The sequence below is a fragment of the Citrus clementina genome, unplaced genomic scaffold (genome assembly GCF_000493195.1).
Source record: "Citrus clementina cultivar Clemenules unplaced genomic scaffold, Citrus_clementina_v1.0 scaffold_4, whole genome shotgun sequence".
Classification (NCBI taxonomy): domain Eukaryota; kingdom Viridiplantae; phylum Streptophyta; class Magnoliopsida; order Sapindales; family Rutaceae; genus Citrus; species Citrus x clementina.
The window spans coordinates 15,406,876-15,423,374 of NW_006262274.1; the positions used below are offsets into that span (position 1 = coordinate 15,406,876).

Sequence of the window (16,499 nt, forward strand, 5' to 3'; positions counted from 1 at the left end):
AAAAAAAAGAATATATAAGGCTTTTAAAGCTTTTAAGAAGATGACTGACAAAGTGATAAGAGCCTATTCTCCTTTGAATGTTAAGAGTTTTTGACTCATCCGCCAATAATTTTGAGATTTTGGCCCTGTTGACCAGGAAAATTCCCGGGGTCAATAAAATCAGCTGATCATCACTTGATTGGTTCACATTTCTTTATTCTATGAATTATTCAATACCTTTTGTAATTTCATGAATCATTTTGTTATCCCTATTTAGCACTTTACATGGCTAGGGTTTAGCGAGTGGTTTTTGAGCAACGGAGTTTAAATCATAGGAAAGTATGAAAGTTATAAATTTACTTGGGTTTTCTCTACTCTCTCTCTTTTTTCCAAAAACAAATAAAAAATAAAAAAAAATAGACAGTTTTGAGAACTGCAATAGGTTTGCGCTCGAGAAATTTGTGTTAGCTTTGTGATTGGCAATTGTTTCTATTTTTATAATATATTATAAATTTAACGACTAATTAATTATCAATCAACAATATTGATTGACTCAATCTATGTTAATCAATCATTATTCCCAAATCCAAATCCAAGTGACTTTATATAGCTTATGTGAGATAACCCAACAACTAATCACCCCTTCACACATCAGGTGCTGGGTCATAGAACAAGTAATCCGTTTCTCCCGTTAGATTATTGAGGCAGGAATGTTGGTGAACTTAAATGACGCTCTAATACTGGTGGAATAGGCGAATAAGTGGTCAATGTTAAGCCTCTCTCAACCTCAGAAGTACCTTACCACAATCAATGTGAGTGAACCACCGCCATATGTTGACTTTTTTGGACTTCAATATTGTATCAAAGTGGATTCAAAGTGTTCAAACATGTGGGATTCAGCCATTATGACAAAAATTTTATTAAAAATGTTATTGAGCAAAATTCTTCCTTCTCCATTTCTCTTCTTTCGTGTAGGCAACTTTCATTTTCCTTATTGCCTTATTGTCTAACTTTCGGTTGGCTTTGAATAACAAAATTCAATTCCACCGTACGTACACAAGTAGAATTGTACCTCAAGATATAAGTGACACATCAAGCTTTTTCTGATGAAAAATGCTAAGTATCAAGAAAAACGAGAGAAGGATGAGAGAATGAAGCATGTGGTGGGAGGAGAGAGAGAAAAAAAAAAGCTGACAGCAGAGAGAGAGAAGAGACAATTCTCTCGTCATTCTCTCATTATTCTTGATATTTAGCAGCCCTCTTTTCTAATTCAGAAGATCAGCCAAATCACTTTATTTAATTTTCTTTATCCTCACCGTTTATCCAACTGAATGGATGAAAAGTAGAAATTAAAGAAGTGATACAGCTTTGAAAGTCAAAACGAAGAAACTGAAGTGTTCTTTTTCATTACAAATGAGAACAGGGCTTGATTCTTTTTATACGAGCCTTTAAATTTGTGTCAGGACCATAAACCTAGCCTATTCCGTACGTAATTCATACCCAACGAAATTCTGGGGCACATGCTTGTAAAGTCTTGGCTGAATAGTGGTAATGACTGTCCAACTGCCTTCGGGAAAAAAAATTAATGTAAAGCCATAGGCATTGGTTTACTTTTCGCATTCAATTCCGCACAAATCAGATGTGACCATATTAGCACTAATGCTCGAGATCTATTAATCTGTAGTCACGTTTATTTGGGCGAGAACATTGTTAAAATGGATGATTCTTTGGAAAGTCTTTATTTAGATTTTAAAAAAAAAAATCATACATGCTCATTAGAAAAAAAATATTTAATGTCAAATATTTTAAAAACATGTATATTGTATAGATTAAAAGACATCCCCACCGGATGTCAAATGTTTTAAAAACATGTATATTGTTTTTTTAGCTACCCTCAGTAGATTACCTAATAGGCTATAGTTAGGATATAAAATTAGACATTTTTATTTTTTTTTTAAAAAGTGTCATGTAATAAATTTTTTTTCTCACATACCAATTCAATTACAATCAATATTTTTTTTCACGTACCAATTCAATTACAATCAAGTGTTTGTGGTTTTTTTAGGTGAACATCGACGACACAAAAGAGTGTTTATTTACAAAAAAAAAAATAATCATAAGAAATAAATCTAATCAAGAGACAAAATGAGTCTCATCCCTCAAAATACACGTGAAGCTAAAACCAAAATTAGGGGTATGCATTTTGCTGGAACCGAACCAGTATTACTTCCAGTCAGTTCAATTTAGAGATCCGTTTTAATTTCATTCATAATTTTTTGAACCGATTAATTTTGATAGTTACTTCGCATTTTGAGATAAAAACTTGTGGATTTCCAAAGGAGCATCAGTCCCATCAAGTAATTACCTCAATGCATTGAAGCCCCAAATTAAGTAGCTAATCCGTCAGCAATGCTATTATTTCATGAAAAGTGTTGAGTGAAACTAGGGTCCGTATGTTTGATATTGAAGTTAGCTAGTTATAATTTAAAAGTTACAGTATTAAAGTGTTTGATAAACACTAACTGTTGTAGTTTGAAAGTTATGTTGATATAATTTTTTACTTGTATAATGGAAAATCTATTATATATTTAATAATTTTGACAAAATTATTATTTAAAATTTATATTTATTATATATTATTAACTTTTGTTTCATAATTACAATTTTTTTTCACAACAATTATAATTTAAAAATTACAGCACCTCAATTCTAAATAAGACTTAAGTAAAACAAAAATTAATAAGAGATTTTATTTTTAAGTGTAATACGACTAGAAGTTAAATCTTCTCTCATTTATGTGAGAATGTTTCGAATCTCAGGAATATTATTAATTTTGAGAAGGTTCTGGTGACTTTTAAAACATAGAGAGAAAAATAGTTAATTTCACGAAATGAAAGGAAGTTTTGGTCACTGTTCCAGCGCATTTCTTAAGAATTGTGTGATATGACAAATTTTTCAAGAGCCACAATGTGTGAAAAAATAATATTGTGTTTTAATTTGCCTCTTGTGAGGTCGTGCGTTGTTTCTTTCTATAGAATTAATGCGTAAAATTTTGAGGGCTGCATGTGTGAATATGATAAAAATCGGTTTCTTCAAAAGAACCGAACCAGGGTATGTATTTATGTATGTGTATTTATATATAAAATAGGTGTCTTTTCTGTCATTTTCACTCCTAGAAAATGCTTGCACATATATCCCCCATTTCAAAAAATGACAATTATATTCAAAGAGATAATATATCAAGCCATGAATAATCAGACAGTATTTATCCTAATCAATTAACTTCAAAGGACTTAACCAAGTAGCTTGCAAGTGATCATCACTGGGGAAGAATTATAATTATTCTGAAATATACATACTTTACTTTCAAGTTAAAGAACAGAGTCTATAAAGGAGGCTTAAAGAGTTATGTTGATGAGCGTTATTAGGCTTTGAAGATACGAATTAGTCAAAGAATCCTCTATAAAATTATTGATGTTTCTCGTTGTCCGTCACGGTTGGAATTTTTTCTCTTTTTTTTTTCCTTTTTTTTCTCCCAAAATTAATGGCTAGCTTTGAAAGCTTCTTCTTTTGAATTTCTCTGTATGATGTAGTCAAATAATAGGCCCGCTCAGGTGGACTTTTATATTTGTTTATTCAATAACATACTTCCAGATTTCATTAAAATCAAAATGAAATTTCTTTAAGTCTTGAATTATATATCAGCAATGGACGACTTTTTCTATGACTCTTTTGTCCTTATAATAAGTTAATAAAAATTTATTAATCTGATATGACATAATCAAAGTTGTGATTGACCAACGCAGAGCATAGCTCAGCATTATTTCATGAATAGGTTATATATAAAAACTGCTTCCACTTTGAGACTTTGTATAGCTAGAACTTCAAATAGTTAAAGAGACGGAGTGAGAGAGAGATATGGAGATGACAAAGATGAGTACCACGACTACTACAAGTTCAGATAATAAGCTGCAGAATCATGAAGAAGTTATGCTTCCAGGGTTTAGATTTCATCCAACTGATGAAGAGCTTGTTGGGTTTTATTTGCGGCGAAAAGTTGAGAAGAAGCCTATCAGTATTGAAATCATCAAGCAGGCTGATATTTACAAATATGATCCTTGGGATCTTCCAAGTAAGATTTTCTTGAATCCATATATATATGTATGTATATTCATCTGTGTTCCATAAATTTTGCTTGTATTATCATATAATAAGTTGACTTGATGAGCTTCAACTCTAAGCTAATAATTTTTTTATGCTCTGTGTTCAACTGAGAAACAAAACAAGATACTAACTAGATTTCATATATATACCATCTGGAGAAATTAATATCTTCTTTTTCATGTGAGGTCTGTTAACTGCTATAGCATGAAAATTGTACACACAAAGAGAAAATTAGGGCATACCGAAGCAATGGAAAGAATTAATTAATCGTAATTAAGCTTTCTGATTATACCATAGAATATGGAAAAATTCTAAAATATGATATTTATGAACTTCGTATGTGTACATATTTGCATACGTGTCATTATTCTACAGACTTTTTTATACATATACCTCCGATGTACAAAAGTTTTTCTCGTTTTGCAAATATGCAAAATCTTTCAGGACTGTTATATTACACTGTGAGTCAAGAAAACTGATTAAGTAGTTTATATCCTTTTACTAAAAAGGATTTTTAAAAATTGCAAAGTGTTTGATCCACCAACTAGTTAATTTTATGTTCAACTATATACATTTTTTAACTTAATTCAAAATCATATATTTTTTTTTGATAATTAAAGTCACGTTCATCAATATAACTAATATTATAATCTAAGTTAATTGAGGCATATATACATATATATATATATAAACATCTTCATGCATGAAAAAGCTAAACTACATATATGTATGGAAAATTTTTCAGTATGGAACCCCTGTTTATAACATTGTAAACTGGTTTACAATATTATAAATGTATGAAAAACTTTGATTTGCAATGTTGTAAACAAGATCCCAGACTATATAAAATCTGGATTCTAGGACCGGAAAATGACTCATATAAACGTTATAAAATCAATAAACGTTACAGGGTCCCGGACTTAATAGAGAATTATTTTTATATTTGTTGTTTATTGACTTTACCTTGTAACGTTTATGACGATGAAGAAGTGAGTACGGTTGGGGACAAGGAGTGGTACTTTTTCTGCATAAGAGGAAGAAAATACAGGAACAGCATCAGGCCAAACAGGGTGACAGGATCTGGATTTTGGAAAGCCACCGGCATCGACAAGCCGATTCATTCGGCGAAGGAACCCCATGAATGCATTGGCCTCAAGAAATCATTAGTCTACTATCGAGGAAGTGCTGGAAAAGGAACTAAAACTGATTGGATGATGCATGAATTTCGCCTTCCGCCGAATGGAAAAATTACCAATTTCTCCAACACCAAGGATATTGCCCAAGAAGCTGTAAGATTCTTAATTCCACCCTTCATTATTTATTAATCTTTTTAGTTAACTTGCACTTGATTAATTTCCTTGCATTATGTCACTAAATGTTGTGAAAATGATAGGGCAACCGATAATTTCGATCGATACACATAACTAACTAATCAGGCAAGCCATTCATTGACCTTGTGAAACAATTTTATCAATGTACCAAAAGTTAAGCTTACCTCAAATTAGAAACTTACCTGTGCTGTTTAATTAAGAACAAATATTACTGTCATTGAACCATCTGTTAAGATCTCATTTTGCACTCGGTCGTCATTGTTTATGTCTAAGTTAATAAATAATACACATCTCAATCTACAAATTTTATCAATTTCTTTTTCCTTTTTAGTAATTCAGAGGTAAAACTAGCTCCTCATTAGTGTTTTCTAATGGATGTGTGACCCTCCATCACGTTATAGCCTAGTCTTTGTTAGATAGAAATTAAAGTAGTGTGGGCTCCACAAATTAACTCTAGTCATATGTATAACTAATTAGATTAGGATCCTTAATTCATATTTAATTTTGGACGAAGGGTTACTATAAATTATATATTTAATTAAGAACTATTCTCAACCGATGTTGAATTATCTTTCAGTCGCTTTTACAGCCTTCACTTATGCGTGCTTATAGAATTAGTTTTATACATTTTTCATGCTTGAGAGATATATTTATACTGAAAACGACTCCTCATTTCATTCATGTTTAATAATGAAATCGACAAATAAAATATAAATGCACCGTTGAGGAAATTCTTAAACCATTCTACAGATAATATAGAATTTTGTCTAACTTTCATTTCTCAAATGAAAGCTAAATTAAATTTGTTTCTAGCTTACGAAATTAATGTATTATGAGCTTCAATTTCTAAGAAGGTACATGTAGAACAAGAATTTTAAAAGTCCAGAAAGAGAAAACCAAATGAGTAATCATTTTTTTCCGAATGATTTGCAGGAAGTATGGACACTGTGCCGAATATTCAAACGAACTCCATCTTACAAAAAGTACACACCAAATTGGAAAGACAGTAGCACTGTTGCTGCTGCCAATGCCACCAAATTACACAACCCCACTGATTCAAGCTCCAAAACCTGCAGCAGCAGCTTGGAATCTGAAACCAGCTGTGAGCAGCAGCAGTACATGCATCAACAAAAAGAAACAAAACCCTTCATCATCAACCACGTTGACCAAAGAAACCATCCGCTAACTACTCAGTCCCAATTATCTCCATATCCGGCTTCTTATTATTCAAGCCTTTGGAATCTAAATGGCGATGATTTCTTTACGAATGGGAACTGGGATGAATTGAGATCAGTTGTTGAGCTTGCCGTTGATCCCCCTCATGTTTATGACTGTAGATAAATGTTTAAGCCAAATTTGCATGCTGTATTTTAAAGGTTTTTTTTATTAATTTTCCCACTGACAGGACCTATATAGTTAGAAATTTTCATAAATAATGAGTGATATATCAACAGCTTTATATACGAATAATGTTGACGCCGTATTCATGGTCTACCTATTTTGCAATGGCTGTCACTTGTCAAGCGCAAGACTTTTTTTTTTCCTCCCCCAAAAATGATAACCATCTTTTTCGTTACAGGATAATAAATGTTCCATAAACACACATTAATCTGTAAATACAAGGAAAAAGAGTTACTACTAAGGAAAAGAACTTGTTATTAATAAGAAAAAATCTATGAATCATTAATAAAAAGCTTGTGTCACAGTTAACACCCACGTAATACATGATAGTTAAAAATTTACTGGAACCAGCCCAAATCAGTTTTATTGTGGCTGTTTTCACCAGATTTTCATTAGGATCCGATTTGAATAACTCAATTGCTTGCACAGGATCTGGTTCTAATCCAATCCAAAAAAGTAAATTTATATTTAAGGTTAGATTGGGTAATAAGACTTAGGTGCATTATTTTGATGTTTAAGGCAAGTAGTTAGCTGTGGTGATCTAGTTTGTAAGCCGATATGGTTGTATAAGGGACAATAAGGAGAGTTTAGTGAAGTTCTTGAGAGTTAACATAGAAAGTTGATATGGGGAGCTCAAGTAAGTTTAAGAATAGTTTAGTTTAAGTTAGGGGATATTCAACATAACTGAGGTAACTCAGATGAGCTCATATACGAAATATGATATGGGCATCAAAATCACCATAATAAGTGAAAATAAGCATAAATATAAAAGACACAAGATTTATACAGTTCGACACTTTAGCCTAAATAAGATTTACACGGTTTGGCACTTTAGCCTACATATATGGGAGTAACTCATCTGTAATCCACTATATAAATGTAGTATTACATTATTTTTATTATAGTGTAAGTAAAATCTTAGTAAAGGTTGTTTATAGTGAATGTTAACATGATGAAGAATACGAATTTTGTAGAGAAAAGAGAATTTTTTGACAGAAGAGTGAGGGAAAAGTCCTTTAAAAGCTAAGGTGGTTAAGATCTTCCATCGAAGCATAAAATGGAGAGAAAAACCCTAGAAAATTGAGGGAGAAGAAGAAGATGAAGCGCCCCTTTGGTTTCGAGAGAGGAAGAGAACTAAAACGGGGTACAATCTATATGCTTTTAAGTGAATATATATAGGTTGAGTGCCTGATGAGCACTTTGATCTTTTATGCCATGTTGAACCTCTCTACTAGCTAGATCTTCTTTAGATGAAGGTATTCTATGGCTTTTAACTTGCTAGCGAAGCTATAATTGGTATTTATCATTTGGACCTTTTTCCAAGTGGAGCTTGTTGAGAGCTGCCCGTGTGAAGGCCATTATAGAGATGCTGAGGTTACCTTCGCTGGCAGGTACTTCTGTGGATTGGATTTCCTATTGGTTCTGTGTTCTTCGACTAAAGCAAAGAATTTTTCTCATTGATGTGACATTTAGAAAGCACATGTAAGACCTAAGTATCTCTTATCTTATTCTAACTTTGTCTTTCTAAGTGATTTAAGTTTATTAAGACTGTCCTCATCCCTGATTAGCTCGTGTAGGGTCCCTGAGGTATAACTTTTTCCACCAATCAACTTCTTCTGTATTATTACTTTGCCACTTATTAGCTTGCAACTAGTTTATAAATATCCTTCCAAATTTACCTCCAAACAGTATCATAACCAATATTTCTACTTTTATGAGAGAATTTAATCCCAACTCAACTATAGGAGGTGAATGGGAGTCTCCGCATTTGCAAGGATTCGAATCCACTTGCTTAACATTTGTTGAGAGGATGAATTGCACTAAGGCCCTAATTGGGATACTATAAGTGGTTTTTCATAAGTTTTAACAAAAATAATATTTGGTAAATTTTTTAAATTTCTGTATTTTGACAACAACTTTTAAAAGTAAGTAGGAGTTATTTTTTAAAAGTAGCTTATTACATAAGTTATGATATCTTTTTAAAGTTCCTATTATACTCTTAATAATTTAACAAAAAGATAATTATTTCTTATTATTTCATAAGTCATTATATATAAATAGAATGTAATTTAAACTATGTTTATTTTGGTCATTATATAATAAAACAACAATTTTGTAATAAAATTTATCAAATGCATGTACTCTACTTTTCAAACTTATAACAACCACTGCAATTTGTCAATCCTAATCCCTTGAGGATCCATTGACAAATGGCAAATAAGATATTCTAGGGTCAAGATTTCTTCATTTATATTTTACCTTATAAACAATAAATCTCGTAGTTTTGTTTGGCTTTAGACTCACTATTTATAAAGGCTTCTTCCTTATTTAGTGTACAAATTAACTATCAGAACTTAGAATTAATTTTTACTATTCTATTAAGTATTTAATCCACAATCGCTTTATTATAACTAAGGAGATTATCAATTTTTCCCTTACTGAAATAAATATATACCACTTACTCCCTCACAGTTTTTATAATATCCAATAATCCTCTAGTACCATCATTTTACAATATTACCCTTATTTTCAATTACATTTTATCATTATAAATTAAATTAATCATATAAATTAAATTTTAAAAATTGAAATATTAAAAATAAGAAATATAGGCTTCGATATGAATAAAAAACTAACAATAAGATATTTTTCTTGTATTTTTTTTATTTTTTAAATATTTTTATAATAAATATATATTTTATATTCTCAATATCAAATATCAAGTGTATGCCTCTTTTACCTCTCTTTTCCTTTAAGTTTTTTTGGTACTAGAGGAGTTATTAGATATTAAGAAAATAATAAGAAATAAGTAGTATATATCGATTTCAGAAGGAGAAAAATGTTAATCTCCCTTATAACTAATATATCCTCCATCTCAACACGGTAAATGATTTTGATTATTATAAATCTCTCACAGATTTTTCAATATATCTTACTTAAAAATCTTTTTTCATGATAGTAGAAGAGTTAAAAAGCGCAATTCAAATTATTGAAAGAAGAACAACCTATCTGAATTTAGTTCTCCTCAAGTATTGTTACAAAAAAATAGATTTCCCTTTGAGTTAATTTCAAGATTAAAAGAGTTAGAGATTTGAAGAAACGAAGGAAAAAGCAACTAAATTGAATAAGTTAGAACAGAACACCAGATAAAGTTGTTTTAAAATAAGAGAAATAATCAAATCCTTGGAATCGGTATGTTTTAGTGGTTTGTAACGGAAAACATAAATGAAGAAATTTTGATCCTACAATATCTTATTTGTCACATGTCATTGGCTCTTCAAGAAACTATTAAAAATTGAGATTAAGAGGGAATTAGGATATATTTAAGGGAAATTATCAGCCATATACCCTTAAATGACACTAGTATCAAACGTGCTACAACACTTTTCAAGTGTATCACTCGTATACCCTAAGTTGACAAAACACTTCTGCTGTTAACTGCCGTTTGCGAGCGCTGACATCATAAGGGTAATCTAGTCTTTTAAAAAAAATGACATGTCATCTCATTTACCTAGTAAAAAACGACATGTCATATGATATATTTTGATAAAAATGTCATGTCATCCCATTTATCGGATAATTGTTAATAATTGCTAAAAAAAAAGTTGCTTTACAACCGAATCTACTCCTTCAAAATTTAACCTAAATTATTGAAGATCTACTCCTCCAAGCTCAAACTTGAATTTTTTATGGTATAATATGTATAATTGTAAATAATATGTTGTTATAATGTTTTTATAGAATAAGATGAATATTTTTTATGGATAATTGTTAATAATATGTACCATTAATAATTCATATTTTTTTAATAAAAAAATGTATTGTTAATAACAAAATAAAAAAAATTGTATATTGAAAATTTACATTAATTTTCAAGGTAAATTTATTTTTTTTCCTCATTTTGAGTTTAAAGGGTAAAATAGTCATTTTGTTCAAATTCTGTTAAGTTCTTAACGGTAGTAAACGGAAAGGTGGACGCCAAAACTCTTTTGTCAACTTAGGGTATACGAGTGATACACTTAAAAAGTGTTGTAGCACGTTTGATACTGGTGTCATTTAAAGGTATATGGCTAATAATTTCCCTATATTTAATAACTATCAAAACTACTTTTTTAGTCAGTAACTTATTTTATCTAATAACAGAAATAATTTATTTAATCAACTACCATAATCCTAAGCTGACCCCATCGTATCTGCTAAATGCTTTTTAATGACATTGTTGCTTGCTTAAATCTTTTCATGTTTGTTGATGACTACAAATTAAAAAATAAATTTTGCGGTTCCCATTCCCATTAGATGGCACTTGATTACGTATTTGCGTTACATTGTTGTATATTTCCTCAACTCTAGCATAGAAAGTACGACTTTAATTTATTTATTTTTTCTAAATTGATTTTCATGAAAATACATGCAGAGACGAATGTACCTAACGATCAGTGGTGAGCTCATAATAGAGAAACTAATTTTAAAAAACTTAAAAAGAGAAAGTTACTTAAGTTACTTATTAGCATCAGCCACTCAGCCAGAACCCTACCCTTATATTCGAGCCCTCACAGTTCGAGCTGCCACAATGTATTGTGAGAATTTAATTTCCTTCCTCAATTTGAGTGAAGATCTTTCGAAATGTGAGTTCAAAATGTGAGTGAAATAGACGTTCCTCGAATATTAGAAATGATAAAAATCTAGGTTATACTATATAAGGTTTGTAATTTAGTAATCTCATCAAATATGAGATTGTAAATATAAGTATAGTAATCTCATGAAATATGAGTTGTAATATGAGTAATAATCTCGTATAATTCAAAAAAAAAGTTACCTATTAATCTCTGTTAAATGTATTAAAATAATCCATTAAATTTATAAAAATAGCTCTATACGCCCATAAAATTTAAACTTTTGATTTTAAGAATAATAAAAGCTCACAATTTAATTTAAAAAATAAAGAATTATAATAATCTATATAAATAATTTTACTATTATTTAATTTAACATAATTAAATCTATTAAAATAACTCGTACAAACTCATCAATCCATAAAATTTTAGTTTTGATACGTCATCATTACCGTAACCAATTTTTTAATCCGGCGCTGGGAACAGGTAGGTCCAGGGCAAAAACTACTGGTGATGTGATGTTAATACTTACATTTGGTTTAGTCAAAGAGCAAACACTAATTGGTGGTTGGCTGTCGCAATCATGTCGTTTACAATTTCTTGGTCTAAGGTTGAAGAATTCGAGTTTCCAGTCAAATCTGGTTTGAAAAGAAGTACAATCCTTGACGTGTTCAAACTATGAATGGATTGACTAGAATTAGGATATTTTCTGGATTGAGCTCTTCTAAATGTTTTAATATCTTGTGTTAGGTATAGGTTAGTACGAGTGAATGATTATTATTTAATTATTTTAATTTTTATTTATTATCTTTCAATTACTCATATAAATTTTATTTAGAAAAAGTTCATATTATATGAAAGAAATTGTGATCAATTAAATAATCCCCTTTTTATTTTTCTAAAAAACTCTATGCCTCTCTACTGAAAAATCTCTATCAATTCATTGGAAAAAATTTTTGAATTGATATCTTTCCATGTTATGAAATTCTTTCAAGTTTATAGAATAATTTACAGTTTTAAGATTTAATTATTTTTATATTTTTATTTATCAGCCACTAAGCGTAATTAATAATATATAAATAAGATTTAACTACTTATATATTTTTATTTATGAGCCATCAATCACTTTTTTTTTTTTTTTAAGTTAAAAAAACTCGGATAAAGAGAAAATCTTGGTCCAAATTCTTTTGCTAGTTACTTCATTTTTGTTCTAGTTCCATCGTTGCTTTGTGTGAAAGCATGTGGCCATATTCTTGATTTATCTAATATATGCTCCATCCAAATTTTGTTATGAGATGATCATCAAAATATACGGGGACGTTCATTAAAAAAAGGAAACTCCATTTTTACCTCCCACCACTCTCAATAAGTCGCGATCCATGATCCATCATAGCTACAATTTATAATTAGGAGACTATAAAATAAGGATTTTAATTACCTTCTTGTTTATGTACAACATTTTTTAGATTGAATAAAGAAAGATTCTCTATAATCTAGTCTCTTCTTTTCTTTGTTCCCTCTATTTCTATTACTACAACAACATGATGTTTCATTTTGATTAGTCTTTTTAACAACTATGATTACCTTTTGTTGTTTGTATTTGTTACTTAAGCGTTCTTCTTCTACATTTGAGAAATCTACATGCGCCATATGTAAAATGTTCAAAATACATCAGTCATTATCTTGTCAAAACAAATAAATCAGTCATTATATTAAATCAGATCTGTTAGCACAGGTGTTATCAGTTGGTGGTAAAGGATAATTTTAAAAAATAGCTAAAATCTTCTCGAACATTTTGGAAGCACTGGACATGCGCCAAGTGCTCGATGTCTTGTCCAAAACACTTAAAAGACTTGCATAACAGGAGGGTATCCAATGCAGCTCCCACTCAAATCATGAAATGTGACATTAGTTTCCACGATTACAATTTATAGAAGAATTTATAGTTAAAACATTACTTAATTTTATATCCACACAAGTTTCAATGGTTTTATTTGTCAGTAAGATATTGTTCACACTGAGACCAACGCCTCACTCCACCGGCAAGCGGGAAGACTAAAGTTTTTTGGGGTTCAAATCTTATGTAATATGCACGAGTGTTTAATCGATAAAAAATAAAAACAAAAACTTGCCACAGCCGGCCAGAGAGAGAGATCCAAGATCAATGACTGTAAAACAAATTCAGTCATTAACAATACAACTGACCGTCAATTCACATCATTCACTCTCTCTACAGTTTCACTATAGAAATGGAAAAAAAAATTATACACCAGGCAAGTTTGCGTTTCTTCTGTAAGCGAGCTTTTAGTTTACATGAAAAGACTCTGGTTCTGTAAATATACTCAATTTTAAACAAAAACGAATAAATAACCACAAAAAAAAAAGGAAAGAAAAAAGAGTCAAGGCTGATGAAAAGAATTTGTTCCTTGCTCATGGTGATTATTAACAGGTGGGCTCACAACTGGAATATCCAGACTGCTTCCTTCAGTTTCAGGGGCGACTTCTCTCACATCGGCTATTCTTGCTTCTGTCGCCTGAATATCACTCCACTCTCCATCTCCAATAGGCTGGAGGTTGACCTGATCTACTGCCATGTGGACCACACTCTCCCCCGGTTCTGGTACTGCTCGAGAAACACTAAGACATGCTTTATCAACATTCTCGTCTGACAAATCTACATCTTTTGTTTGTGGAAGGGAGTTATCCATATTTGATGACTCTGTCTTCTCCTCGAAAACTTGCTTCGTGTCGATCTGTTGTCTGTTAATAGAAAAAGAGATTGGGGGTGTCAATCTTAATTCCTCTCAACACTTGTCCCCAAGGACCTAAACAGCCCAAATTTTATGAGCTGATACGTGCACCTATGATTAGGCAAAAGAACTTAAAGGTCGAAGTAGCATACATATTGGCAATTGGAGAGCGCCTCCAAAAATGAGGAGGAAGAGCTCATCACTGCATCATCATGAAACAGTGGAGTATTCCACAATGCTGACCACCACAAAATTAACATAACAAGAAACCAGCAGATCCATTTGCTATCATCATCTAATTTCATTATAACTTGATTTTGGCCTTAAGACGCATGACAAACACTGGAAGACAGCCTAATATTGCATAGAAACACATTTTTGTCCATGCAATCTCAAGTATATTCAATTTTTTTTCCCTTTTGGGTTTAAATATTTCAGGAATCTCTCAGTGAAATTATTCCACAAGTTAGTTCCAAAATTCACTGAAGTAGAGGCTTGACTGACATCATCTTTGACAGCCTGATTTATTTTCTTAAGATACATCAAAGTAAATTTGTGCGATAAGTTCCCTTATTTTACAGTTAACTTGTGTCCAATGTACGCTGATGCAAAGCAAGAATTGCATTTAAAGCAAAATGACACCAATATTGTCTAAGACAGTAGTTAAAAGTCATACCTTTGGAGTTGTGCCTGTAAAATATTCACGTATGCAAGGAGCTCTTCCTTGCCTTTTATAGCAGCTGCCTCTTTCTGAGCAGCTTCCTTTATTCGAGCTTCAGCATCTGCTTCAGCAACCCTGACCTTCTCCTCTCCTCTCACAACAGCTGCCTCTAATATTACTACACGCTCTCTAGCTTTAGCAAGCTCAGAACGCCATAGGTGTGCCTCTTGAATAGAAGAGTCCCTCTGTTTAATCAATTGATCTCTTTCTTTACTTAGCACCGAGACTTTTTCTTCATACTCTTTCAGCTGCAAATATTATAGAAGTCCAAATAAACTACAACTGTTATAATTCAAGTGTTATTCAGTATCAAGTATTAACATTTTTTGTTATTTATCCCAATAAGTCACAAGCAAAATAAGAAAAAATAGCATCTGAACACTGCATATTGTCGTTTTATTAAGTAAATTTGATCAAACAGCAGAGGATTTTGTTTTTATTTTTATTTTTTGCTCAGAAACAAAATAAGTGTATTGGATGTAGGAAATTTACATAGAGGAGGGAAAAGAAGTCCATTAAGACAAATGTCAAAATCCCCAAGCCCAAGAACTGTAAATCCTATAAGATAAAAATTCTAAGTAATGAACTTACACCATAGCTGCTTCTAATTAATCAAAATAAAGAAGAAAGACAAATCTTTAAACTCCAGAGACATAGAAGCCATAAGGAAGCCCAGAACTTAACTGTGTCCCAAAGAAACATGTAATCCTCCATCACTTTGTTCTAAAAAATTCTTAACTTTATTTCAATCCATAGGACCCAAAATATAGCCATAACTGCACAATCCCATAAGACAGAAGCCTTAACCCTACCTCGAAGTCTCAAAATTTTTCCGAGAGAACAGAGAAGCTTGTTAGAAGTGCTACCCAACTCAATTTAAAAGTCCTAACCAACTTGGAGCATAAGAAGAAAGCCGTTGGGCGGAAGAGATAAGTGGTTACTACTTTCTGAAGCATTTTTATATAAGATACACCAATCCAGAGATAAAGCCATACTTGGTCTTCTCTTCTGAATCACATCATTAGTATTAATCTTCCGCTGACCAACAGCCCCACACCATCATCTTCACCTTTGAGGGAACTTTAGTTTTCCAAATCAGATTAGAAAGGACAAAAATGGGGGTAGAGTCATCTATAAGCTTGAGAAAGTACAATTTAATAGAAAAGATCCCTGATTTTTCTAGAGTCCAAGCTCTCTTATCTTCTTTTACGGTATCAATATGAACTCCCTTTAAAATCCCAAGCAAGTCAGCCAGTGTTGAAGCTCTCTGTCACTCAAATTTCTAAAGAATCTAAAGTCCCAACTCCACTGCATTGATGAAAGTCCTCATCATACTAGCTATAGAACAATTATGACCTAAAGAAAGACTATACAACCGAGGAAAAGACTAGCTAAGCATCCTCTCTCCCACCCAAACGTCCTCCCAGAATCTAATTTTCTGCCCACCACCAATAACTAACTTAATATTTGACAAAAAACCAGCTCTACTCTTCGATATATACGCCCAAGGACAACTATTGGATCCTCTATTAACATCAGC

The 16,499-nt window shown here is 31.5% G+C and overlaps 2 protein-coding genes across 4 annotated transcripts in view; one reads left to right on the plus strand and one right to left on the minus strand.

The window, feature by feature from the left end:
- Nucleotides 1-3,859: 3,859 nt before the first annotated feature.
- Nucleotides 3,860-6,948, plus strand: LOC18044819 (transcription factor JUNGBRUNNEN 1). 2 transcript variants are annotated; one of them, XM_006437063.2, is made up of 3 exons: nt 3,860-4,111; nt 5,131-5,432; nt 6,408-6,948. In XM_006437063.2, exons 1-3 carry the CDS (start codon nt 3,898-3,900, stop codon nt 6,813-6,815), a joined length of 924 nt encoding a protein of 307 aa, XP_006437126.1. In that variant the 5' UTR covers nt 3,860-3,897; the 3' UTR covers nt 6,816-6,948. The 2 variants fall into 2 exon arrangements, with proteins under 2 accessions (XP_006437126.1, XP_006437125.1); XM_006437062.2 differs by having other exon boundaries at nt 5,134-5,432.
- Nucleotides 6,949-13,657: 6,709 nt separating this feature from the next.
- Nucleotides 13,658-16,499, minus strand: part of LOC18044821 (differentially expressed in FDCP 6 homolog) — a 7,534-nt gene continuing 4,692 nt past the window's right edge. For both annotated transcript variants that reach the window (XM_006437065.2, XM_024186025.1), the window contains exons 9-10: nt 14,915-15,207; nt 13,658-14,248 (exon numbers count right to left, since the gene is read on the minus strand). In XM_006437065.2, the coding sequence (XP_006437128.2) occupies nt 13,888-14,248; nt 14,915-15,207 (654 nt within the window). In that variant the 3' untranslated portion in view covers nt 13,658-13,887. The remainder of the gene's footprint in view (nt 14,249-14,914; nt 15,208-16,499) is intronic.